This window comes from Chrysochloris asiatica, unplaced genomic scaffold (assembly GCF_000296735.1).
Source record: "Chrysochloris asiatica unplaced genomic scaffold, ChrAsi1.0 scaffold00009, whole genome shotgun sequence".
NCBI lineage: Eukaryota > Metazoa > Chordata > Mammalia > Afrosoricida > Chrysochloridae > Chrysochloris > Chrysochloris asiatica.
In genome coordinates, this window is record NW_006408527.1 from 14,837,888 (window position 1) to 14,863,506 (window position 25,619).

A 25,619-nucleotide genomic window follows, 5' to 3' on the forward strand; every position below is an offset into this window, starting at 1 on the left:
GGAATCCCTCAAGCTTGTATGAGTGGTATAGGGTCAGTCCACAAGTATGAACAAGAATATTTTCGTATCCTAAAAAAAGTACGCACATTTTTCTCAACAAAGGTATTGCTACCCAGGCCTTGTGTTCAGCAAGGACCCTCCCTCTCCTCTTGTCTTTTCTCTGTGTGGGCTGGGCTGGGGGGTCCCAGAATCACCAGCACTGATACGTAGTGATGGAGTAGAAAGAAGCTTTGGAGTCAATGCACTGATGACAGGACACACTTGCACCATCCCCTGCACATCACAGGAGCTCAGTGTTATTGTCTGTTACCATCAACTGTGCCTCCTGGTGACCCCATAGACAACAGAACAGAAAGCTGTTTGGTCCTGTGCCATCGTCATCATAGTTGGTATACTTATGGGCACGGTGTGTTTTGAGTGTCTACTAGCCTACGGGCTCTTCTCTCAGCACTCTATCAGACAGTGTTCTACTTGGGTTTTCACTGGATAACTGGTGGAGGTAGTTTGCCAGGTCTTCTTTCCTAGTCTCTCTTCATCTGGAAGCTCCACTGAAATCTGTCCACCATGAGTGACCCTGCTGGTATTTGAAATACTGGTGACATAGCTTCCAGCATCACAGCACCATGCAAGTCACCATAGTGTGACAAATGAATGGTGTGAGTGGAGGAGGTGCTGAATACTTTAACAGTGAATATGACTTTTCAGGAAGAAACTTCTCTGTTGGCACCTACTTTTAGGTCTTTTCACAGAAACTGCTTCCTGAGCAGTGTGATACCATCAGTTTCCGCTGAATAAACCCACTTAGGTCTTTCCTGGGAAAGGCAGAGAGGAGAAACTGAACTAATCCTCTCCTTAAGACTGAATGTCCTGCTCCTTTCTCTGCTGACAATTTTCTCAAAGTCATGACCCTTTGCATTACAGCGTGGTGGCTAAGAGCCCATACTCTCCATCCAGACATTCCATCTCAGGCACTTAACAAGCTGTGTAACCATGCTTCTCCGTGCCTCAACATTCTCATCTGTGAAATGGAGTTGTCCTAGAGGGGCTATGGAGATTAAAATGAGTTCAGACACATGAAGCATTTGGAAAGAGCTCACTGTGTGTTGTGGTGCTGGTTGTTAAGTTCCGTCAAGTTGGTGTCAACTCATAGCCACCCTTTTGTGCAACAGAACGAACTACCAGCATTGTGGTTGTTACCATCAATTCTATTCCAGCTCATGGCAACCCTATGTGTTGAGTAAAACTGCTCCATAGGGTTTTCAAATCTGTGACCTTTTGGAAGCAGGTTGCCAGGTTAATTTTTCAAGGTACTTCTGGGTGTGGCCCACCCACCAAGAACCGTTTGTACAACCCGGGACTCTTCAATATGTCTTGTTTTTTTTGTTGTTAGATGCTGTCGAGTCAAATCCAATTCATAGCAGCTCTGTGCACAACAGAACGACATACCACCGGGTCCTGCACTATTCTCACAAAATGTATTGTCGTTTCGATTCTTAGCAACCCTGGAGCATTGGTTTCCAAGGAGCAGCTGGTGGGTTTGAACCACTGACCTTGTGGTTAGCAGTCCAGTGTTTGTCCTACAGTACCACACCATTTATTAACGATAATTATTATTCTCCAATTCTAGCCTAGGACATAGAGTCAATCTCCTTGCTTTGGCCATACTGGTCCAATCTGAATCCTTAGTCCTTAAAAGATGCCCTGCAAATGGAGGTCTGTCCTCCTCTAGTCCTAGCACAGTGGCTATGAGTCAGACTGCTAACCTCAACGTCAGCAGTTCAAAGCTATCAGCGATTCTCTGGGAGAAAGATGAGGCTTTCTTCTCCTATAAAGATTCACAGCCTTGGAAACCCTATGCAGGGTCACTATGTGTTGGAACCAACTCCACGGCACACTACCACCTAGCCCTATGATTCCCTAATCATATATCCCTAATCTTATATCCCTAAAGATATAAGAATGGTGATTTAAGAAAGGAGAGAAATTAACACTCTCGAAGGCCGGCACCATACTAAAGATTATACATATGTTATTTCATTTAATTCTCACAGAGACTCAACACAATAAGTACAACTCACTCCAGTTTCTAGGAGAGAAACGTGAGACTCAAAGCGTTACAATTGCCATTGTTAAGTGCCTTCCAGAGTAACATTTGTTGTTGTTAAGCGCCGTCGAGTTAGTTCCAAACCACAGTAATCTTGTATAAGGTTTTCCAGGAGCAGCTGGTGAGCTTGAACTGCCGACCTTGCGGTTCAAACTGACTTTGCAGTGCGGTGCATTAACCCACAGCACCACACCAGGACTCCAGAGTTACAATGTTGTTGTTGTTAAGTGCCGATGAGTAGGTTCTGACCCATAGTGACCTTGCAGTCTAGTGCATTAACCCACAGCACTACAGGTTGGTGTTACAATAGCCATGCCCCAAACCACACAGCCACCAAGTGACAGAGCTAACAGCTGAGCTGAAGACCTCAGGCTTCATGCAGAGGCATATCTAGGGTACGGCCGGCGTGGCATGTGCCCCGGATGCCACTTGAAAGGGGGCAAAACTATTGGCCATTGCAGCTTCCCTCATCAGATTTGAGAGATCGTTCAGCATATTAAAATTAATTGCCACGGGCACTAGTTTCCGCAGCTCTTCCTGTGGTTCTGTGCCACTCCAAGTCAGGGGTGGCTTACCCACATTCTCAAGATGAGGTGAAACCCACATGAAACTGTTGGCTACAGATTAATAAACACAAGTCAGCTCATGCTTGCCTTGCTAATTGGGCAGTTTGCACTTGCTCCAAGTACATAGCAACCATGCATGACAGGTAAATGGACAGTCTATACCCTCCTTTGGTTAAGAGTTCATCATTGTAACCCCTTGTCGTTGAAGAGCGTTTATTAGTTAAAGTGCTTTCATACACACTGGAGTCTCTGAGTGCTGCTAATGTTAAGCACTCAGCTGCTCGTGAACAGGTTGGAGGTTCGAGTTCACCCAGAGGTCTGCAAAAAAAGGCTTGGCAATATACTTCCCAAAAATCAGCCATTAAAACTCATACGGAGTGCAGTTCTACTCTGAAAGACACGGGGTCAGGTCACTGCAAGCTTGAGTCAACTCAATGGCAAATGTTCTTTTGGCTCATTTATGAATAGGCTTCAAAAAGTTAACAGAAAAATTCCAGCTTCTTTTAATTCCATTTTTCCATGAATTCTTTTAAACCACCAGTACATTATACTGTCATCCACCTTCCATCCTCCCCCCACCCCCATCCCACACTAGTCCTTCAAGTTAGAAGACTCAGAGACTAGTATCTGCATGTTATAGATGGGAGAGTTGAGGCTGCATATTCTGCCTGTTAGAGCAGGATGTGGGACTCCTGAATTCTCTTTCATCCTCTAAAATTCTTCTTCATGCAACTATTACATGCTGTTGTTGTGAGATGTCTTCGAGGTGGTTGCAACTCATAACTACCCTGTGCACAACAGAACAAAACACTGCCTGGTCCTGCACCAACCTCACAATTATTATTGTGTTTGAGTCTGTTGTTGCTGCCACTGTGCCAGTCCATCGTGTTGGGGGGGGGGGTCTTCCTCTTTTTCACTGACCCTCCACTTTATCAAGTATGGTGTCCTTCTCCAGAGACTGGTCCCTCCTGACAACATATACTACGTACAAGAAACAAAGTTTCCCCATCCTTGCTTTCAAGCAGCATTCTGGCTGTACTTCTTGCAAGACAGATTGGTTTGTTCTTCTGGTAATCCATGGGACTTTCAATATTCTTCACCAACACCATAATTCAAATGCGTCAATTCTTCTACAGTCTTTCTTATTCATTGTCCAACTGTCACATGCAAATGAGATGACCACGGCTTGAGATAGGCACATCTTAGTCTACAAACTGACATCTCTGTGCACCTAACCAATGGATGCCCAGAACCTGGAAGGGGTTAGGCAGAGTGAGAGAAATCAGCCCTGATTTGCTCATTCTCCGTGAGGGAACAAGCATGTAACCGTTTCCAATCCCATGCTAAGCACTTAGTCTCCCTCAAGGAATGGAGACATCAATCACAGTTAATTTCCACGTTCTAGGAGCTTGCCATCTGGCAGAGTAGATGAGATTTCTATGTTGCATTTCTATGCTGCAGAGCGCAAAGGAGGGGATTCAGTAGATGAGGTTCTAAGTTTTGGTTGAAAAACAAACCAAATCCATGATTTGCCTGATTCCAACTTGACCATCTAAAAATCCACAGGCTTATTTCCAAATATAGGTTTTCACTAGTGGTGGTGGTGTGCGGTGGAGTCAGTCCCAACTCATAGCAACCCTGTATAGAGTTTCTAAAGCAGCAAATCTTTATGGGAGAAGAAAACCCCATCTTTCTCCCACAGATTCGCTGATAGTTTTTAAACTGCTGATGTTAAAGTTAGCAGCCTGACTCATAGCCACTACAGTAGGGCTAGAGGAGGACAGAACTCCATTTGCAGGGCATCGTTTAAAGACTAAGGATTCAGACTGGACCAGTATGACCAAAGCAAGGAGATTGACTTTATGGATTAGGCTAGAACTGAAGAATAATAATTATCATTAATAAATGTTGTAGACTCCTGGTGTGGTGCTGTGGGATAAACAATGGACTGCTAACCACAAGGTCAATGGTTCAAACCCACCAGCTGCTCCTTGGAAACCAATGCTCCAGGTTGCTATGAATCGAAACAACAATATGTATTGTAAGAATGGTGCAGGACCAGGCGGTATGTCGTTCTGTTGTGCATAGAGCCACTATGAATTGGAATTGACTCGACAGCATCTAACAACAACAAAAACAAGATATACTGAAGAGTCCCAGGTTGTACAAACGGTTCTCAGTGGGTGGGCCATACCCAGAGGCACCTTGGAAAATTAACCTGGCGACCTGCTAATCTGGAACAGAACTGATGGTAACAACCACAATACAGGTGGTGTTTTGTTCTGTTGGCACCAACTTGACGGAACTTAACAACCACCACAACAACACACAGTGAGCTCTTTCCAAATGCTTGACGTATCTGAATTTATTTAATCTCCATAGCCCCTCTAGGACAACTCCATTTCACAGATGAGAATGTTGAGGCACAGAGAAGCACGGTTACACAGCTTTGTTTCGTGTCTGAGATGGAATGTCTGGACGGAGAGTATGGGCTCTTAGTCACTACGCTGTAATGCAAAGGATCTTGACTTTGAGAAAACTCTCAGCAGAGAGCTGGCAGTTTAAATGCTAATTTCTGCTTGTTGTTGTATGCTGTTGAGTCGGTTCTGACTCATAGTGGCCGTAAATAGGGTTTCCAAGACTGGTGGGCTTGAACCACCAACCTTGCAGATTCCAGTGCAGTACTTATCCTACACCACCACAGTTTCTTAATTTCCTAAAGACACTCTTTAAAGTTCACTCCTGTCACTTATAAGTCTCAGGTCCTTCCAAACCACACAGACAGCTCTCTTTCCCCTCAAGGATGTTGTGGTTTCTAGACTCTCTGGCGTATGCTCATTCCCCTCCATCCATGGGGAGACGACCATCCCATATAGACTCAGGCAAGACCTTTCTTGGGAGAGAAGGAAGGACTATCAGTCCAGCCAAGGAAAGCCCTTAACACATGTTCTGTGTTCCCTGAAGCCCATGTTACTAGGAGAGCCCAGACAAACCCTCCACTGTGTACTGCGTAGAATAAAAGGGCCAATATTGCACACAGTTCAGCCAAAGCCAAGTCAGGCCCTTCTCCCTCTGACAAAGGAGAGCCGGATATTGGAAACCACAGGTTTGGATTCTAAGCCACATGGATGTGGGGTGGTGTTGTTTAGTGCTGTCGAATCTGTTACAACTCATAGTGACTCACTACAACTCTGGATTGAAAGGGAACTAGCTATATTAACTTCATAAGAAGACAAACCCTTTTATACACTTGCCCCAATCCATAATCATGTGGGTGGGTATTATGAATATATCCAGGTCACTAGCTTGTTTAGGAGTCCTGGTGTGGTACTGTACGATAAGCACTGGACTGCTAACCATAAAGTCGGCGGTTCAAACCTACCCGCCACTTCTCAGAAACCCTATAGGTTGGAATTGACTAGGCGGCACTTAACAACAACAGCAACAACTTGTTAAAATGAGAATGATATAGAGCACTCTAACTTCAACAGTGAAGAAAACACCTCCTAGTTTAAGGACCAGAAAAGGTGACTGTGCACCATGTTCTAGCATACATACATATACCCGAAGAAGGGGTCTCCCTGCTAGTTGGAGTATTCTCTGACAGTGTTCTATTGCTATTCATAAGGTTCCCAGGGACTAGATATTCGGAAGTAGTCCATCTCTCCTTCTTCCTAGTCTTAGTCTGGAAGCTCAGCTGAATCCTGTCCACCATGGGTGACCCTGCTGATATTTAAAATACCGGTGACATAGCTTCCAGAATCACACAAGCCACCACAGTATGACAAACTAACAGATGAGTGGTGCCTCTGAGCCAAGCCATGGTATTTTCAATAACCTTATATGCATGTTAAAGCTGGACAGTGAATAAGGAAGACCATAGAGGAATTTATGCTTTTGAGTTATGGTGTTGGAGGAGAATATTAAAAGTACCATGGGCTGCCAAAAGAACAAACAGTGTACAGCCAGAGTGCTCCTTGGAGGCCAGGATGTCCAAACTTTGTCTCTCATACTTCGGACATATTATCAGGAGGGACCAGTCGCTGGAGAAGGATACCATGTTTGGTAAGGTGGAGGGTCAGAGAAAAAGAGGAAGACCCCCAACGAGATGGACTGGCACAACGGCAGCAGCAATGAGCTTAAATGTAGCAACAATTGTGAGGTTGGTGCAGGACTGGGCAGTGTTTTGTTCTGTTGTGCATACGGTTACAAGTTGGTACCAACTCAATAGCATGTAACAACAACCCTGCTAATTCAGTAAATGAGAATGAGGGTCCTGTTGTTGTTTGGTGGTAGTGGTAGTGGTATTGTTAGTGTTAAGTGCCATCAAGTTAGCTCTGACTCATATCGACCGAGGAGCAGCTGGTGGATTTGAACTACTGACCTTGTGGTCGATAGTTCGAAGTCCAGTGCTGATCCTACAGGTCTCAAATTGTCCTCAACTCATGATGACCTCAGTGGAACAAAACACTGCCCAGTCTTGTACCATCCATGATTGGTTGCAGATTAGACCATTGTGACCCATGGAATTTTCAAGGGCTAATTTTTGGAGCTCTGGTAGCGTAGTGGTTACAAATCAGGCTGCGAACCGCAAGGCCAGCAGTTCGAAACTACCAGCTATTCCGCAAGAGAAAGAGGAGGCTTTCTGCTCCCGTAAAGATTTACAGTCTCGGAAACCCTGTATAGGGTCGCTATGAGTCGGAACCGACTCCACGGCACATAACAACAACAATTTTTGGAAGCCTTTCTTAGTCTGGAAGTTCTGCTGAAATCTGTTCCTTATAACAGCCATACAAAAGCCTTCACTGACAAATTTGTGGTGATTGCACATGAGGAACCAAATCCAGGTCTCCTGAATGTGGCTAAATTTTGCTGAGTCGGCTTTGACTCCCAGCAACCCTATTCACAACAGAATGAAACAGTGCCCAGTCCTGTGCCATTTTCACAGTAGCTGTTGCATGTAAGCCCATTGCTGCTGCCACTGTGCCAATCCATCTTGTTGAGGGTCTTCCTCTTTTTCACTGACCTTCTATTTTACTGACCATGGTGTCCTTCTCCGGGAACTGGTCCCTTCTGATGACAATCTGCCACAGAGCCTCTAATAAATGCAACCTTGAGAATGAGATAAAAGTCTCGAGCTAGAGTCTCCCTAGTCCTTAGATGTCCATGGCAACATGAAGGTCATGATGTTCACCTCTTAGGTGGCTATGACGACGGCTCAAAGCATGTAAGAAAAGAGTCAAAACCAAACACCTGGCGCATGAATCCACTGCCGTCCAGCTGATTCTGAATTTACAGCAACCTTACAAGACAAAGTAGCCTGACTTCTACTCCATAGTCTAACAGAAGTAGATTGCCTCATCTTGCTTCCACGGTGGTGAATTAAAACGCTGAACTTTCGATGAGCAGCCCAATGCTTAACCCACTGCACCATCCGGGTTCCTTATCTGATGCATTTGCTGTTAAGTACCACTGAGTTGGTACAAACGCATAGCAACCCCATATAGGATTTCTGAGGAGCGACTGGTACATTTGAACTGCTGACACTGTGGTTCAAACCGACCTTATGATCCAGTGCTTATCTTAAAGTGCCACACCAGGACTCCATCTGACATATGTTGTTGTTCTTGTTAAGTACTGTCAAGTCAATTCCAATTCATAGTAACCCTGTATAGGATTTCCAAGGAGGAGGTGGTGGTTCATTGTCCAGTGGTGATCCTACAGCACCACACCAGGAGTCCGACACACAGCAGTACCTAATATATGTTATGAAGTCCTGATGTGACCCTGTGGGTTAATGCACTGGACTGCAAAGTCAATTTGAACCACAAGGTTGGTGGTTCAAGCTCACCAGCTGCTCCTTGGAAACCCTATATAAGGGTCGCTATGGGTTGGGACCCACTCGACAGCATTTAACAACAATATATGTTATGTTCCTTCCTTTAAGAAAATCCTTTCAACTCAGTTCCTGGATCTGAGGCCTCCAAGGCCTGAATCTCCGATTGGTAGGAAATCCGGTTTTGAGAAAAAAGGGTCTTTAATGATTCCCAGAGCACGGACCTTTCAATCGCTAGCAGAGAAAGAGTGCTTCACATGTTAGCTTTGGGAAATGATGCCTTGCTCCAAAGAACCTGCCTGATCCCTGTCACTGTCTTCCCTAGGATTAGACTCTGTGCTTCCTTTCCAAGATTTGCCCTTCCACCTGTGCAATCCTGAGGGTCTCACTCCTGGCCTGGAATCATGCAAAGGATAATGATGATGTACATATTCTACCTCCACACAGGCAGGAATAGCCACCTAACCATTCACAGATGGAGAGAAAGCTTATGCTGAAACCTTGGAAAACTTGGTATTTGACTCTCTTAAACCCAGGACAAGACACTTCACCCATTCAAAAGAGGAGTATCCCTCAATCCACCTCATGAAAAGATCCTCTATTTTCCCTCAGAAATATAAGGAAATTTACTTATCTAGAAATGAGAACGGGGTAAGAACCAAGGAAGGACACTGCTGGCTTGGGCATTTGGTCCTCCCACCCCGTCACTGCATCAAAGTCAACACATTGGTAAGTGATAGGTTTCCGGACATTGGGCCGTCAGTCTAGCCTCACTGCTGCAGACTCTTGGGCTCTATTCCACCTCACAAGCTTCCTCTTCATGGAACAGTCCCATAGGTACACAGAACCAGGAAGGCATTTGCAGAATGAGAGAAAGCAGCCCTGACTGCCCGCTCTCAGTAAAGGGATAAGAGTCTAGTTAGCCATTCTGAAAAATAAGCCATCTTTGCTGAGCACTTAGTCCTGCCCAGTCTTCTGACCACTGCTCCCACCTGGGGAACTCTGCCCTGGTGGCCTGTGGGACATACTCTGTGGTCCTCCCAACAGTGTCCTCTGAGTATATCCAGTTTGGGGTTGACACTGGCATCTGGCTAAGGCCCCACTCCAAGAAGTTAATCATTGCCCTGTTGTGGAAGGTTGGGGACAATCAACAGGACGCAAGAAAACCTCAAGTTGCCACCTGATCCCCATATCTGTCACACCTCCTCCAACCCAACCCTCTGATCCCCACTTAGTCTTCCAAATAACAGAAGAAACAGAATGTCTTTATCTTCACAAGGAAATAAAAGGGAGTTTACTGGGAAATTCCCCTACAAGAAAGAAAGAGCCAAGATAAACAACTTTATTACCTTTGGCTTGAGCTAGTCAAAGGTATCTCTGGCCCCTGGAGGGAGGGGGCAGAGGCCAAGGTAGATGGGGAGGCCTGGTAGAAAATGGCCTGGGCCTTGGGCCTTGTGCTTGGCCTTCTTAGCACTTCTTATCTTTATGGGCACTCATTACTGCCCAGAGCTTGTTATCTTGTTTTCTGCTTTTTAAGACTCTCCGTGTTAAGTCCATTGCAAACTTTAAAGCGTGGGAAAGTGCAGGTTCCTCTCTCCTTTTTCCTCCTCTAGCTGCAGTTAGAGTTGGCAAGAGCTACATTCAGGATGGGCACTGGGACCCTCCTCCCTCCCCAGTCTTGCGCTGTGTCCATGGGGCCACACAGGACCTTGTTTTGCATTCTCCATCACTATCTACTCTGGTCTCATCAGACAGGGTCTCAAAGGCCTTACCACCTACATTTTTAGCTCTATTTTCAGAAATGAGTCATTGGGAAACCTTGGGAATGACACTCAGCATCTTAAGATTTTTATTTTCTTATCCATTTGTTGTTCTTAAGTGCAGTCGAGTCAGTTCCAACTCATAGCAAACTTGTATAGGGCTTCCAAGGAGCAGCTGGTAGGTTTGAACTGCCCATGTTCGGTTCACAGTCCAGTGCCGATCCTACAGCACCACTCCAGGAATCCATTTGCTGTTACTAGTTGATGTCGACTTGGGTCCTGACTCATGGCAACCCCATGCATAATGGAACAGAATGCTGTCCAGTCATGCACCATTCCATCATCAGTTGGACTGGACCATTGTGATAGATGGGATTTTCACTGGCTGATTTTCAGATGTAAATCTCCAGGCCTTTCTTCCTAGTCTGTCTTACTCTGAAAGCTCAGCTGAAAGCTGAAACTCAGCAACACACAAGCCTCCACTGACAGACCAGGGGTGCACTGACCGGGAACTCTGCCGGGTCTCCAGGATGGAAGGAGGGGGTTCTATGGCAGTTATGATTCACTGGTAGAATTCTTACCCACAAATGTAATCTATCCTAGCTCATGTAAATCCAAGTTATAAGGCTCAAGTGAAATTATGTAAACCAAAGTGCTTTGATAAGCCAAGTAGATTCTATAAACAACAGGGACAAGCACAAGGTACAAGCATGTCACTGTATTTGAGATGTACCATGCAAGAGGTTAAGAGCATGAACTTTAGAGTCAGACAAATCTGATTTTGATCTTGTCTCCCACCACCCCAGCTCCAACCTGCATACCTAATTCCTATGTAACCTTGAAGAAAGTACTCAGCCTTTCAGTTTTCATTTCCTCAGCTATAAAAATGTGCATCAGAACACCCATCTCCCACCTCATGGGGTTAACACAAAGTTTAAATGAGATAATGCATATAAATTATCTGGGATATGGTGGTGGTGGTTATGTGCTGTGGAGTTGGTTGTGACTCAGAACAACCCTGGATAGGGTTTCCGAGGCAGTAAAACTTTACGGGATCAGACAACTTCATCTTTCTTCAGTGGAGTGACTGGTAGATTCAAACTACTTACCTTGCCGTTAGCAGCCTAGCTCACAAACCACTACCCTACCACAGCTACATTTCCAACCATAATAGCCATGAACTCTCCTCTAGGGGTCTGAGCTTGATCATAAAAGATGGCAGCCTCCTTCACCTCTTGGGGGTATATGGAGGGCAGCTGAATCAGAAGGATGAAGTCACATGTTAACAGAACCAGTCAGTGAGTCCTTCCTGGGACCTCATGCTGTTCCCACAGAAGAAACGGCACATGTGTCCTATCCCAAAGGGGCTTTTGGCTTAATTGAGAAAATAAGAATGCACTTGTAACTACTAAGGAACAACATGCGCTATGAGATGGGAATTTGAGTCTCAAAGGGTAAGGTGGGGCCATTTATTCACTCAGCAGGATGGATGTGAATTGCTGGTGACAAAAAGCCAAGTAAGTGCTACAGAAACTCTAAGGTCAACTAGTTTGGGGAGACAGACAAGTTTCATGTCTTGTGATGATTGTCTTCCAGCATCTCACACAGGAAGGACCGTGAGTGGGCTGCACAGCCCCCACAGGAGCCATCGGCCATGACGCTCTTGGTTTTCCTCGCCTGCCTGCTGGCTGTCGTTCCAGGTGTGTCTGCCAGTCCTAACTAACTCCCTATGGCTCCACCCCTACCCTCCACCCCTCCAGGACCAGTTCCTTGGGAACACTGGGATGGGACCCATCCCCAGGGTGTCCCTCTCAAAATATACATACCCTTGAGAGGAATCACACAGAACACTGCAGCAAGGTCTCCTCTAAGACAGGATTTGTGAGCCTTGGGGATCAGGGTGGATTCCTACTTTCAATGCCAGGGGTCTGGTGTGGGGTGTTCTCTGGTAATAATAATAATAATTATTATTAATAATAATAAAACACAGCCTCTCAACCAAGCATTTCTATTATTTGATAAAATAATTTTGGAGAAATAACTTCTTTATCCTGCCTCTCAATAATTATATCTGAATATATTTTTTAAAATACCTAAAAAATAATAAATAAAAAGAACCTAAAAGTTATTTTTAGAAATAATGTGAAGGTGTAGCTCCCTACAAAGGTGGTGTTAATCTTTTTTTAGGATAGGGAATATAATTTTAAGTGTGATGTTTCATTGTCTTTCATTGATTAAAAGTATAACTTAATAATGATCACCAAATCCAGCAAGGGTCTAGATGTCTTATTGTTGTTGTTATTAAGTGCTGTCGAGTCGACTCCGACCCATAGTGACACTGTATAGGGTTTCCAAGGAGCAGTTGGTGAACTTGAACCACCGACCTTGCAGTTCAAGTGACTTTGCAGTCTGACATATTAGCCTACGGTGCCACACTGTGTGGTACATATTCCACAAAAGGCCCATGTGGCCTTTTCAAGCTGGGCTTTCTGGATGCCTTCAGGAGACTTTTCCTCCCAAAGGCTTCAGACAGCTTCTGTCCTCTCTCTCCACAGAGGTTTCCATGAAGAGTCCCATATTTGGTCCCCAGGAGGTGAGTAGTAAGGAAGGCAAGTCAGTGTCTATCAAGTGCTACTACCCAGCAACCTCTGTCAACCGTCATTCCCGGAAGTTCTGGTGCCGCCAGGAACCCAGCGGCCGCTGTATAACCCTCATCTCATCAGGGGGCTTCATCTCCGAGGACTACACAGACAGAGCCAACCTCACCAACTACCCAGAGAGCAACATGTTTGTGGTGGACATTGCTCATCTCCTCCAGACTGACTCTGGGAAATACAAATGTGGCCTGGGCATAAATAACCGAGGCTTGTCCTTTGATGTAAGCCTGAAGGTCAACAAGGGTAAGGACTCAGGCTCCTTGGGCTTCTGTGGAAAAGTTAGAGGGAGGGAATTGCCTCGGGTGCAATGGAAAAGCTTCCTGGGAGGGAAGAGTGTATAGTGAGAAAGGCTGTGATTCCTCTGCCTTCTGGAGGCAAGGACTTTTCATAGTAGGTGATAGAAAGGAGACATGTGAGGTAAATATGGGGACAGGGGGCAAACCATCCTAAGTCTTTAGGGCTATATCATTATATGACTTTACTGAGGCCCTAGCTTAAAAGGGTACCAGAAAGACAACTTTTCTGGGTTTGCTACAGGTGAGACAAGAGATCTGTGAACTGAGGAAAACAGAAAAGTCAAAAAGAGATTTAGAGGGAGCCATAACTTCCTGCCTTTAACGTGCCGCAGGTCACTAGGAGGCTCTAAATAAAATATGTATTTGTTACCTGGTGTCCATTAGTCCACTGACACTATTTGCATAAATTAGATGACCAGTTTTCTCCCACAGAACAAGGTCCTGAAGAGATTGGTTACTGAACACACCCATCCTAACTAAGAGAAAGAAAAAAATCAGAGAGCTCTTTTTCTGTTTTTAATTGTGAATTCAGTGAAGGTTTACAGACAAGATCATCAGTTTTACAAATCATACACTGTTTCATCTCAATGACTGCAATCCCCTCCAAACAGGTTCCGGTTTCCATTCCACCCACCTACCCATCCCTTCTCTACTCTGTCCTTAAGAAAATGCTGCTCTATTGATTGTGAATGATTGACCATTCCATGGTGAGCATGCCTTACTAGTATTGTTGTCCCCCACTATATACTTATCTACTGCTAGGCTGAAAATTGAACCACAAGGGCGAGTTCCTTTCCAGATCTGAAGTGTAGCTGAGGACCATAGTCTGAGGTGCCTCCAGTATCTTTCTGACCAATAAGCCCGGTCCTTTGTTTTTTTTCAATAATTTTGAGTTTTGTTCCACATTTTCTCCCACTCTATCTAGGACCCTCTAATGTGATCCCTTTCAGAGCAGTTGGTAGTGGCAGCCTGGTACCATCTAGTTCTGGTTTCAGAATCAGAGAGACTGATGTTCACATGTTCCATCTGTCCATTGGACTAATTAATTCCAAACACCTTCATTTCTCATCACTCTTCTTTCTTCTGCACATGGAGAGATTAAATACTGCATCTTAGACTGCTGTTCATGAGCTTTTAGGATCCTAGACACTACAGAGAGATCTTTCTGACAAAGATCCAACAGTGAAAGGATTTTTCTTTGTTTATTTATTGTTTAAACTTTGTATTGTGAATTGAGTGCAGGTTTACAGAGCAGATCATCCCTTTTACATTCAACAAACCATACACTTTGTTTCAATCCCTTCAATGTACCATCCCTTATCATACTTTCTCCCTGTGATTCTTATTTCCATTCAACCTTCTTTCCCAATCCTTTTGAATTTTGCCCTTCGGTAAACGCTGCTCTTTTAATCTCCAATGGTCAACCATTCTATGATGTGTGAACCTCACCCTATGGACCTATCTATTGCTTGGCTGAACATTGTGCAATGTTCCAGACCTGAAGAGTAACCAAGGGCCATGGATTCTGGGTTTCTCCAGTCTCTTAGTGAGAGAATTTTAGATAATCAAGGGCAACCTTAAAAAAAGAGTCTTAAGGGAGGAAATTTCAAAGAGAGGAGATCAACTCCTAAAGATGCTTATTTCCACTTTGGGATGTACCTAATATTGTCTGTTTGTGGGTTAACATCAGGTAGTGATGGAGTTTTCCAGAATTGCAGGATCATTAGAGCAGAAGGGAGCTTAGTGTTCACTCTGTATAGAATATTCTGAAGAAGAACATTTTAGATTGAATGCCTCTGATTAAACACTTTACATAGAGGAACTCCACCACTTCACAAAGCAGCTCCTCCCATGTTTGGACTGTCTGAATTTTTAAGAAGATTCTAGAACAATGAGCTACAAGTTGCCACTTTGCGACTTACATTCATTCTGTTCATTTCAACATGCATTGTTATTGTATAGGCATTGTGCAAGGGGAGTCCAACAGGAGCAAGATGTGTCCCTGGTCTCAAGGAGCTTCCAGATATTGAGGAAGGCAGAGAGAAGCATAATTAACTATACACAAGATTGAGAGTAATAAATGAGAGGGAAGAGGTTAGAGCTAGTCTGAGAACAATGAGGCAGCATCGAAACTGGCCTTGAAAAACAAAGGTTGACAGTGTCCCTTTGGGGAGGTGAACATTCCAAGTGCGAGAATCACCCAGATTCTTATCAGGAAAAGTAGAAGTCCTTTGTTGCATGGAGGTGCAATGACAACATATATCTTCATCCCATCCTGCAGATCCTGAGCTTCCAAGTGGCACTCAGATCTACACAGCAAAGCTGGGCAGAGAGGTGGTCATCGACTGCCTTTTCAAGGCTGAGAATATCGAGAAGAAGAAGTCCTTGTGCAAAAAGGCTGGCCAGAACTGTGTCTTGGTCATCGACTCCTCTGGGTACATAAGCCCCATCTACAAAGGCAGAACAGACCTTAAATTACAGGGCACAAGTCAACTAAAGTTCAGAGTCTCCATTAACCAACTCCAGTCCACTGATACTGGGATGTATGCTTGTATGGCCGGGGAAGAAAGCAGGAATGTTGATCTCCAAGTGATAATGCCAGAGCCCGAGCTGGTTTATGGAGACCTGAGGGGCTCTGTGAACTTTGACTGTGCCCTGGGCTCTGAGATGGCAGAAGTGCCCAAATTTCTTTGTTACATGAGAACCACTGGGCAAAGCTGTGAAGTGATCATCAACACCCGGGGGAAGCTGGCTCCAAGCTTTGAAGGCAGGATCCTACTCAACTTTGAGGACAATGGCTTGTTCCGAGTGCTAATCACCAGTCTAAGGAAGGAGGATGCAGGACGTTATGTGTGTGGAGCCCATCCTGAGGGTTTGCTAAAAGATGGTTGGCCCCGCCAGGATTTTCAGCTCTTTGTCAATGAGGGTAAGACCTTGGAGGGGGGAACAAATAGGGGAGAGCAATGTAATACTCAAGGCAAGAGCTATGAGTAAGTCTATTCTTCAGTATTCATCAGTCAGTCTATACCATCCACTCACTGATGGGCCTGGTCACAATGTGGTCTGAGCAACCAGTGCAGGAGAGCTAGAAAACATGTCTTGTGTTAAAAAGTCAGTTGCCATGGAGTTGATTCTAACTCATCCTAACCCCATGTTTGTCAGAGTAGAACTGTACTCCATGGGGTTTTCAGTGTCTGTGACCTCCAGGTCTTTCTTTTGAGCAGCTTCATCTTCTCAAGACACTTTTTGACCTCTGCCCTTGCTTAATAGGAATGAGGACGGTGAGGTTCCTGGTTAAGGTAAGATTTACAGACTATCTGGGTTTCAGAGAGCCATGGTATATCACCACCCTGAGGAATCCCAGTGCCGTGGCTCGGTCTGCAGCGGTGGTTTGTTCCCTCCCACTGACCCCTGAGCAGAAGGCCCATCATTCTTCACATGCAGATGGGAGAAGGATTGCCTCCTCTTAGTCTTAAAGCTTTCCTGGAGGGTAACTTCCCAGCTTCTAGGTTTTCTGCTCCAACAGACTTGTTAGCAAGATCTGACCGATTCAACTCTACTTTGATAAACCATTAACACAGGGAGTAACTGCTCTTTCTCACCCTGGAGGACTCCACCTACAGCTTCTCTCAGGAGAAGCAGTAAACGAGTACTTGCAAATCAAGATCTCTGTCCAGGTGACATTTCTTGAAGGGATCTATATATCCTGTGTGTGTATCATTTCTGGGTCCTTGCCACATCTCTCCACATCTGCAGTCCTCTAGGATACGCATCAGGGCGCTCTCTCTGAGGGCTCCTCGGCAATGAAACATGTCTAGTTTGTATTTTAAATACCATTCTAAATATGGTGTCTGTATTTGGAGAAAATCCAAATATACTTTTATGTGTGATGAGGTACTAAAGAGACAAAAATTTATATAAAAGGAGATTTTTGTAAGAAGTCAAAGAAGAAGGGTAGTTAAGCTCACCTTGCATTCTTCTATCCTGCACTCAGAATAACATGAGGAAAGAGAACAAGGTGCCCAGTCTGGAGGTTAAAGTCACAGAAATCTGGTCCTGATGGATCTGTCATAGGCTAGGGGTCATTGCTGTTGTTGTCAAGCGTCATCAAGTCAGTTCTGTCTCAGAGTGACCCTGTATAGGGTTTCTGACGAGCAGCTGATCGGTTTGAAGTTCTGACCTTATGATTAGAAGTCCAGTGCTTATCCTACAGCAGTCATTAGGAAAGTCTTTTTTCATTTTCTGAGGAGAGTGAGGTGATTAGTATAAACTTTACATTCCATGATGGCTGGTGAGAAAGGTGTTCAGGCCAACCAAGACCATTCCTTGGAAGGAAGGCCAACCAAGACCATTCCTATGTTGCCATCCTTCATCCCACCTCTCTCTGTGCTTCTAGAGAACAACATTCCCCAGAGTCCATCTGTGGTAAAAGGTGTGGCTGGAGGCTCTGTGGCAGTGTTCTGTTCCTACAACCCTAAGGACAGAAGTTCCCTGAAGTACTGGTGCCGCTGGAAAAAAAGTCAAAATGGCGCTTGCCAACTGTTGGTGGAGAGCCAGGGGCTGGTTGATAATCAGTACCAGGGCAGGCTGGCACTGTTTGAAGAGCCAGGCAATGGCACCTACACTGTCATACTCAACCAGCTCACCACCCAGGATGCTGGCTTCTATTGGTGTATGACCAGTGGTGACATTCGCTGGAGGTCCACCACGGAGCTCAAGATTATTGAAGGTAAGAGCCAAATAAGGGAGAAGGGAGACAGTCCCAAGACTTTCTCCAGTCAGCAGCTGGATCACCCTTCCCCCCACAAACCCACTCTTCCTTCAGTCCCACCTAACACAATACTGAATGGGACAGTCCTCAGGAGAGAACCCACCTGCCCAGAGTTCCTCTTTTTGAACCTGTTCTAAACACCCTTTCATGTTCACTTCTGCACCTTTGAAACTACCACACATAGGCCCTCCTATTATCAAGACCATTGTTCTCTTTCACAGTGTACACAGCCTTCCATTCAAGTAGAGTACAGAGTCTAGCTCATTGTATTGAGTCTGGAAGAGAAGGGAAGAGAAAAGAAAGCAAACTGAATGTAATGGGCAAGGTTTGGGGTTCCATGATAGACCCTAGACTGATTCATGGTAGCTATCAATAGTAATTATTAGAGATCCCCCAATTGCAGCTCTTATGTATTCAGTGTATCTATTTACAATGCTATGGACTGTGAAACCATGTCCCCACCATGGTCAGTCACAGCCCTATAGTATTACCAGCACCAATTCCTGTGTCTATTTCTTCTTCCCATCCTGCTCCAGGAAAGCCAAACCTAAAGGTACCAGAGAAAGTCACTGCTTTGGCAGGAGAGACTCTCAAGATTTCCTGTCACTACCCATGCAAGTTCTACACACAGGAAAAATATTGGTGCAAGTGGAGCAACAAAGGCTGCCAGACCCTGCCCAGCCAAGACGACGGGCCCAGCCAGGCCTTTGTAAACTGTGACCAGAACAGCAAGACCGTCTCTCTGACCCTGAACTCAGTCACGGAGGCTGACCAGGGCTGGTACTGGTGTGGGGTAAAGGAGAAGGAGAACCACCGCTATGGAGAGACCGCTGCCGTTTATGTGACCATACAGAAGGGAAGAGCGAGTGAGTCTCCAAGGGCAAGGCCTGAGTTCCCCAGGGCTCCAGAAGCAAGACCCTTTAATGTCCCTGCCTAACATTTTCTCCAGAGTCCTGGTGTGGTGCTGTGGGCTAATGCGCTGAACTGCAAAGTCAGTTTGAACTTGACTGCAAGGTCAACAGTTCAAGTTTACCAGCCGCTCCTCTGAAACCCTATACAGGATCACTATGAGTTAGAACCGACTCACCGGCACTTAACAACAACAGCTTCTCCATCAGGAGCTTCTCTGTCCAAAGTCTGGCCAGAAGAAGTTAGGGAAAAGGGAGATTTGTCCCCCATATAAGCTCATTTGGTGGTTGGTGGTGGTTATGTGGAGTCAGTTCAGACTCATAGCGACCCTTATAGGGTTTCAGCTCATTTAGTACTCCCAAATGGCATCCCAATAGAAACACATGGGGACTTCAAAAAGTTTATGGAAAAATTTCATTTTCTTATAATTCCATGTTTCCACAAACTTTTTGAGGCCCCCTCATACAATCTAAGTCACAATCGTGGTCTTGCTGTTCTTAGTTAGCTTCAAGGTGCATCCATCCCACCATTCTCCTTTCAGTCCTGGTATGGTGCTGCAGGATAATGCACTGGACTGCAAGGCCAGTTTGAGCTGTGAAGTCGGTGGTTCAAACCCACCCTCTGCTCCTTGGAAATCCTATACAGGGTCACTATGAGTCAGAACTGACTCGATGGCATGTAAACAACAACAACAAAAAGCCTCTTCTATAGATAGAGATTCCAGGTTCACTATCATAAACCATTGTGGTCATAATGCCTCCCCACTGCCAAAGCCTGCTCTCAGAAGAGGGCCAAACAACAACAATCAAATCACTGCCCCTCAGTGGATTCTAACTCATAGCGACCCTGTATAAGGTTTCCAAGACCACATTTTTACAAGGGCAGAAAGCCTCATCTTTCTCTGGAGGAGCAACTGGTGAGTTTGAACAGCCAATCTTGTGATTAGCAGCCCAGCACCTAGCCCAATTACTAGGTCCGGTAAAGAACATTAAGGCAAATTCTTCTAACACCATCTGCATTATATATAAGCCTCTTCTTTGAATGTCACGTGAAATGGTTTGTCTCTGGTTAGGGTATATTCAATCTCCCTTGTTGTGGCTAAGTGCCATGGAGTCAGTTCCAACTCATAGCAACCATGTATAGGGTTTCCATGGAGCAGCTGGAATGTTTAAACCACTGCCCTTCTAATTACTAAAATTACCAATTCAATGCTTATCCTACAGCACCACACCAGGACTCCTCTTTGTTGTGTTGTTAAGTGCTGTCGAGTCAGTTCTGACTCAGAGTTACCCTGCATAGGGTTTCCAAAGAGTGGTTTGTGAGTTTGAATCATTGACCTTGTGGTTCAAACCAAAACTCGTGGTCAAGTACTTATCCTAACGTGCACATCAGAACCCTAGGACTCCTCTTACACATGTGCAATTCTACCACTCTTAGCTCTCGTAGAAGTGTAATTGGTCTCCCTTATAAGTCTTATATATAACAAGATGGATTGGCCAAGTGGCAGCATCAACGGACTCAAACGTGGCAACAATAGTGAGGCTGGCCCAGGATCGGGCAGTGTTTCGTTCTGCTGTGCATAGGTCGCAATGAGTCGGTACCAACTCGATGGCACCTAACAACAACAACAACGTAAGTCTTATTAGGAGTTCTGGTGTGGCGCTATAGAATCAGCACTAGACTGTGAACCACAAGGTCAGGAGTTCAAACCCACCAGCTGCTCCTTGGAAACCCTATACAAGGTCACTATGAGTCAGAACCGACTTGACCACACTTAATAACAACAACAACAACAACAACAACAAAGTCTAATAAGAAGCCATGGTAGCACTGTAGGAAAAGCACTGGAGTGCTAACCACAAGGTTAGCAATTCAAACACACTAATCACTCCAGAGGAGAAAGATGAGGCTGTCTGTTCCCATAAAGATTTATAGTCTCAGAAGCCCTAAATAAGGTCACTATGAGTCAGAATCAACTCAGTGACAGTGGGTTTTAGAAGTCCTGCAGTGAGACTACCCTACATCCAAAAAATCAACCATTTAAAACCCTATGGGAAAAAAAAAATTTTTTTTTTTAAACCTTATGGAGTACAATTCTACTCTGACACATATAGGGTTGCCATGAGACTGAAGTCGGTTCCAACTCATAGTGACCCTGCATAGGGTTTTCAGGGGTTGACTGAGCCAATGACAATAGAAAAAAAAAGAAGTCCTATTATGTATGACTGGGAGCTCAGTGACTCTGTACAATAAATACTGGACTGTGAGCTACTCCACGGGAGAAAGAGGCTTTCTGTTTCCCCAAAGATGTGCAGCCTCAAAAACCCTATCCAGGGTGCCTATGAGATGAAACTGGCTCAAGGACATTTAACAAAATTTATGGCTGACTCTAGCTAGTCTGGCTGACCATGTTGTTGCTGTTAAGTGCCATCCTGACTCACAGCAAGCCTGTATAGGGTTTCCAAGGAGTGGTTGGTGAGTTTGAACCACCAACCTTGTGGTGAGCAGTCCAGTGCTTATCCAACAGCACCACACCAAGGCACACCATTTTGTTGTTACTGTTGTTAAGTGCCATCGGTCGAGTCAGTTCTGACCCACAGCGACCCTGTACAGGGTTTCTAGGAGCAATTGGTGAGCTTGAACCACCAACCTTGTGGTTTAAGCCGACTTTGCAGTCCAGCACATTAACCCACAGTGTGACACCAGGACTCCAAGGCTCACCATTTTTTGTTAAGTGCCCTGGAGTCCATTCCAACTCATAGCAGCTCACCATAGGGCATCGTTAACAAACTACCACTAGGAGGCAGCACCTCACACCAAGTTCTATAGCCAGAAAGACTTGGGCAGGGTTTCAAAGCTATGAAAAATTGCCCAGTCTTTTAAGTGATAGCTCCGACCTTATGCATAACTGGATGGAGCACTGTGGGTGGAAATGAGTGTGCTATTAATGGGGCAGAGAGCATCTGTAGCAAACTCAAGAAGGCCACACCACTGCCTTTATCTCTAAAACCATCCTGGATCCTACCTCAAAAGCCTTGACCCTGAGATTCCTAATGAAGTAGCACTGCTCACACTCCCTAACCTCAAGGAGAAAACAATCCAAAATCATACCCAATATCTCCCTTTACTCTGCTCAGTTCCAGAGTCCCATGTTGTCAGCCAAGAAAAGGCTGCTCCCAGTGAGGAGGCAGTGGAGCCAAATGTTCGGCAGTTTGAAAACAAAGCCATTCAATATCCCAAGCCTGCAGTGATAGAGGATCTTGAAGCTGGTGATGCACAATCTGGCAGGTGAGGAAGGGTTTGGGGCTCTCCAGATGGGATAGATCACCAACCACAAGGAGGAAAACCCATCTGCATTTTAAATCGTGGGGGCTGCCCTAACCATCTTGCTTGTGCTTAACAAGGTCCAGGGGTGCTCTCTGGCCTTTTCCCTATGGTTGAAGCAGTACCTTAATTTCTTAGGGCTGCTATAAGAACAATATCACAAGTGGTTGGCTTTAACAAACAGAAATTTATTTGCTCAAACTGTAGAAGTCTGAATTCCAGATAGCAGCTCTAGGGGAAGACTGACTGTCAGCTCCGGGGGAAGTCCTTTTTCAGCTTCTTTAGGGCTTTTCTCAGTATTCTTTGGAGATCTCCAAGTGGTATCTATTATTCCATCCTTTATTTTTTTAATTTTTCTTTGCTTCTATACCAAATCTGCTCTTTTTACATCTTAAAGGAAGTTAGAGTTAAGATTCACCACAAAATCCCTATTCCCAAGTGGGAATATAGCCACAAATTAGGATTCACAACACATGTTTTGGGTGGGTCACAATTCAATCAATTCAATTCCATTTCAAAGGATCCTGATGCAGAGGAGGCCTAGTCCTAGTCTTTGCCTTGTCTGAGAAGGCTTCTTGGAAGAATAGAGCTAGGGCACTGTATCAGGAGGAGACAGAGAATCAGCCAGGGAGCAAAGGAACCGGAGTAAACCAGCCAGCACATCCTGGGACCCAGGTTTCCCTTTTAGCTATTAACTAACTTAATCATTTTTCCAGCACTGGAGAACAAGGCAAGAGCTCCACAGTGCTGATCTCCACGATCGTACCCCTGGCCCTGGTGCTGGTGGTAGGAGCTGTGGTTGTTGGGATCCTCAGAGCCCGGCACAGGAAGAATGTTGGTGAGTTCCCAGGATGTACCCTGCCCATCTCTAATCCAAGGCTTTGTACCCCAGCTCTGCTGCCCATAGAGAAGATTGCCTTTGTCTCTTCTCTTTCATATGCTAACAGAAAGGAATCTGGAAAAGGAGGATGGGGAAAGACAAGCTCTCACATTCCCTAACCTTAAACTGCATGCTCCTTTCCAAATAGGAGAAGTTCTTGTGTGGCACAAACTATTAAGCGCTCAACTACTAACTGAGAGGTTGCTGGTTTGATCCCTCAGAGACAGACCTAATTGTCTTCTTCTGAAAGTTCACAGTCATGGAACCCCTATGGAATGTAGTTCTCCTCTGCAACACCTGAGGTTGCTCTGAATCAGAATGGGCCCCTGGAAACTGGTTACTCATGGAAATACTGTCTCCTGAAGGGTATCTCTGATGATCAGGGTCTACGTTCAAAGACAGAGCAGCCTAGGAAAAGGAGATGAGGAGGTGGTAAGACCTGGACTCTCATCCTAAATGGCTATGCGATTTGGGGTAAGGGCTTATTCATGCTTCAATTTCCTCATTGCTCAAAACAGAGTTAATAAAAACCACTTCGACAGGCATCAGATGTGAGGGGGAAATGAAGCAAAAGTCAGGAATTGCTGAGTCTTGATTATCCATGAAAAGGGACTCATTTCCACTTGGAGCTCTGGATACTAGGGACAAACAACCAGAGAGGCCCACTCCCATTTCAGCTTTCCTGTAGAGTGGCAACAGCTCTCCCTTAGAGGTTCAGCGCATTCCCTAGCTTATCCTTCTCTCAGTCCTTACCCCAACTCTTCTTTCTCCAAAGACCGAATTTCAATTAGGAGCTACAGGACAGACATTAGCATGACTGACTTAGACAACGCCACGGATTTTGGTGCCAATGACAACAAGGGAATCTCTTCAGTCATTCAAGAATCATCCCTCAGAGGAAAAGATGGTATGTACCCTCACTTGCGGGGATGTTCGACCCCCAAAAGGGCAAGAACGAGACATGATGTTACATCTGTGGTGGAACTATGAGCTCATGAGGCCTAATCATCTCCCTTTTCACCCAAACTTCATCGCTACTACAGAGACTACCACAGAGACCACCACAGAGACCACCACAGAGACCACGGAGAAGAGTGAAGAATCCAAGAAGCAGAAAAGGGTAAGAATGAGAAGGGAGCAGAGGCTTCGCCTGTGGGGCAGAAATGCACCAGGAAGGACTGCAGTTAGTCAGCAGGAAAAACTACCTCAATGTGGGACCGACTCAACCCCATAAAAAGGAGAATGTTGTAAATACTATTGAGAGCTTATTTTGGAGAGAAAGATGTTTCTTTCTGGGGAGGGCCTGGCTGCTAGCTGTTGCTGTGAATGAGGATGGAGAAGGAGATGAGCTGTATTTATAAGATTTAGAGTCCTGGTGGCATGGCATAACAGTTAAGTTCAAAACGTGGGCAGCTCTGTGACTACAAGGGAGAAAGTTCTGGCTCCAATATAGATTACAGCCTAGAAAACCCTATAGGGTAATTCTGTTCTGTCACATGGGTGGCTAGGAGTTGAAATTGACACCACAGCATCACCCAATAACAACAAACTTACAGAAGGGAAGGAGACTAGGATGAAGAAGGCAAGTGTATAGACAATTCAGCCGTAGGGTGGGACGATCAAATATCAAAGGTGCTAACTAAGTGAATGCTTTTCTGGGACTGGAGGGGCCATGGACCTCTGGTCATCTGTCCCTGCAAGAGGGTTTGCTCAGGACCAACCTTTTGGAGGGCCTCTAAGACATTTGCTCATGGTGGGCAATTTGATAGTCACCAACCTAGTACCCCTTTGTCCTTGGATTACATATTACTTCCCTTCATGTTCCCTGAGGTTCAGGGGCTCTTGGAAGGATAACACCTCGTATCTCTAATCCTGAGGTGTGAATGCCTTCTATCATATATACTTTACCTCACCAGAGCAGAAACCCCAGCATTTACAAGCAACCATAGAAGAATCAGCTGTCCTGAAGACAGCATTCTGCTCTAGTCTAATGATACTGGTCAGGTGGAGCCAAAAACAATCTAATCCTCTGTGACAGCCACCAGCCTTGCCACCTTGACCTGTGCACTGTGTAGGCAGAGCTTCCGGGGACAGGCCCAGGCAACAGAGATGGTTCCACTCTGTATGTCAGAAGGAGGTAGTGAGACAAAAAGAGGTATTTTTAGAGGCTGCAACTTTCCATTTCTCAAAATAAATGCCTCTTGTTGTGCATGGGGGCCAAAGAAAGATTAGTGGGTTTACACAGGCTTCTGTTGCTTGGGCCCAAGATTATGACTTGTGGCCTCCTCCCAGTCCTCAGCACTGAGCCAGTGCCCCAAACACTGATTGATTCTTGTCCTGTTGCTCCCTCAGTCATCCAAGGAGGAAGCTGACATAGCCTACAACGCCTTCCTGCTCCAGTCCAATACCATGGCTGCAAACCTCCAAGATGGCTCCTGCAAAGCCTAGGCATCGTGCCGACTCTGCCTTCCTCCGCCCTTCACAATCATCTCAGAATCACGTTGATCTCAGGGCCC

At 45.3% G+C, this 25,619-nt stretch overlaps 1 protein-coding gene across 1 annotated transcript; it reads left to right on the forward strand.

The window, feature by feature from the left end:
• Nucleotides 1-11,920: 11,920 nt before the first annotated feature.
• On the forward strand, nucleotides 11,921-25,551 carry PIGR (polymeric immunoglobulin receptor). The gene is made up of 10 exons (XM_006834208.1): nucleotides 11,921-11,966; nucleotides 12,822-13,166; nucleotides 15,501-16,145; nucleotides 17,616-17,948; nucleotides 18,527-18,856; nucleotides 22,037-22,187; nucleotides 22,940-23,061; nucleotides 23,879-24,010; nucleotides 24,159-24,223; nucleotides 25,456-25,551. Exons 1-10 carry the CDS (start codon nucleotides 11,921-11,923, stop codon nucleotides 25,549-25,551), a joined length of 2,265 nt encoding a protein of 754 aa, XP_006834271.1.
• The last annotated feature ends 68 nt before the right edge of the window (nucleotides 25,552-25,619 follow it).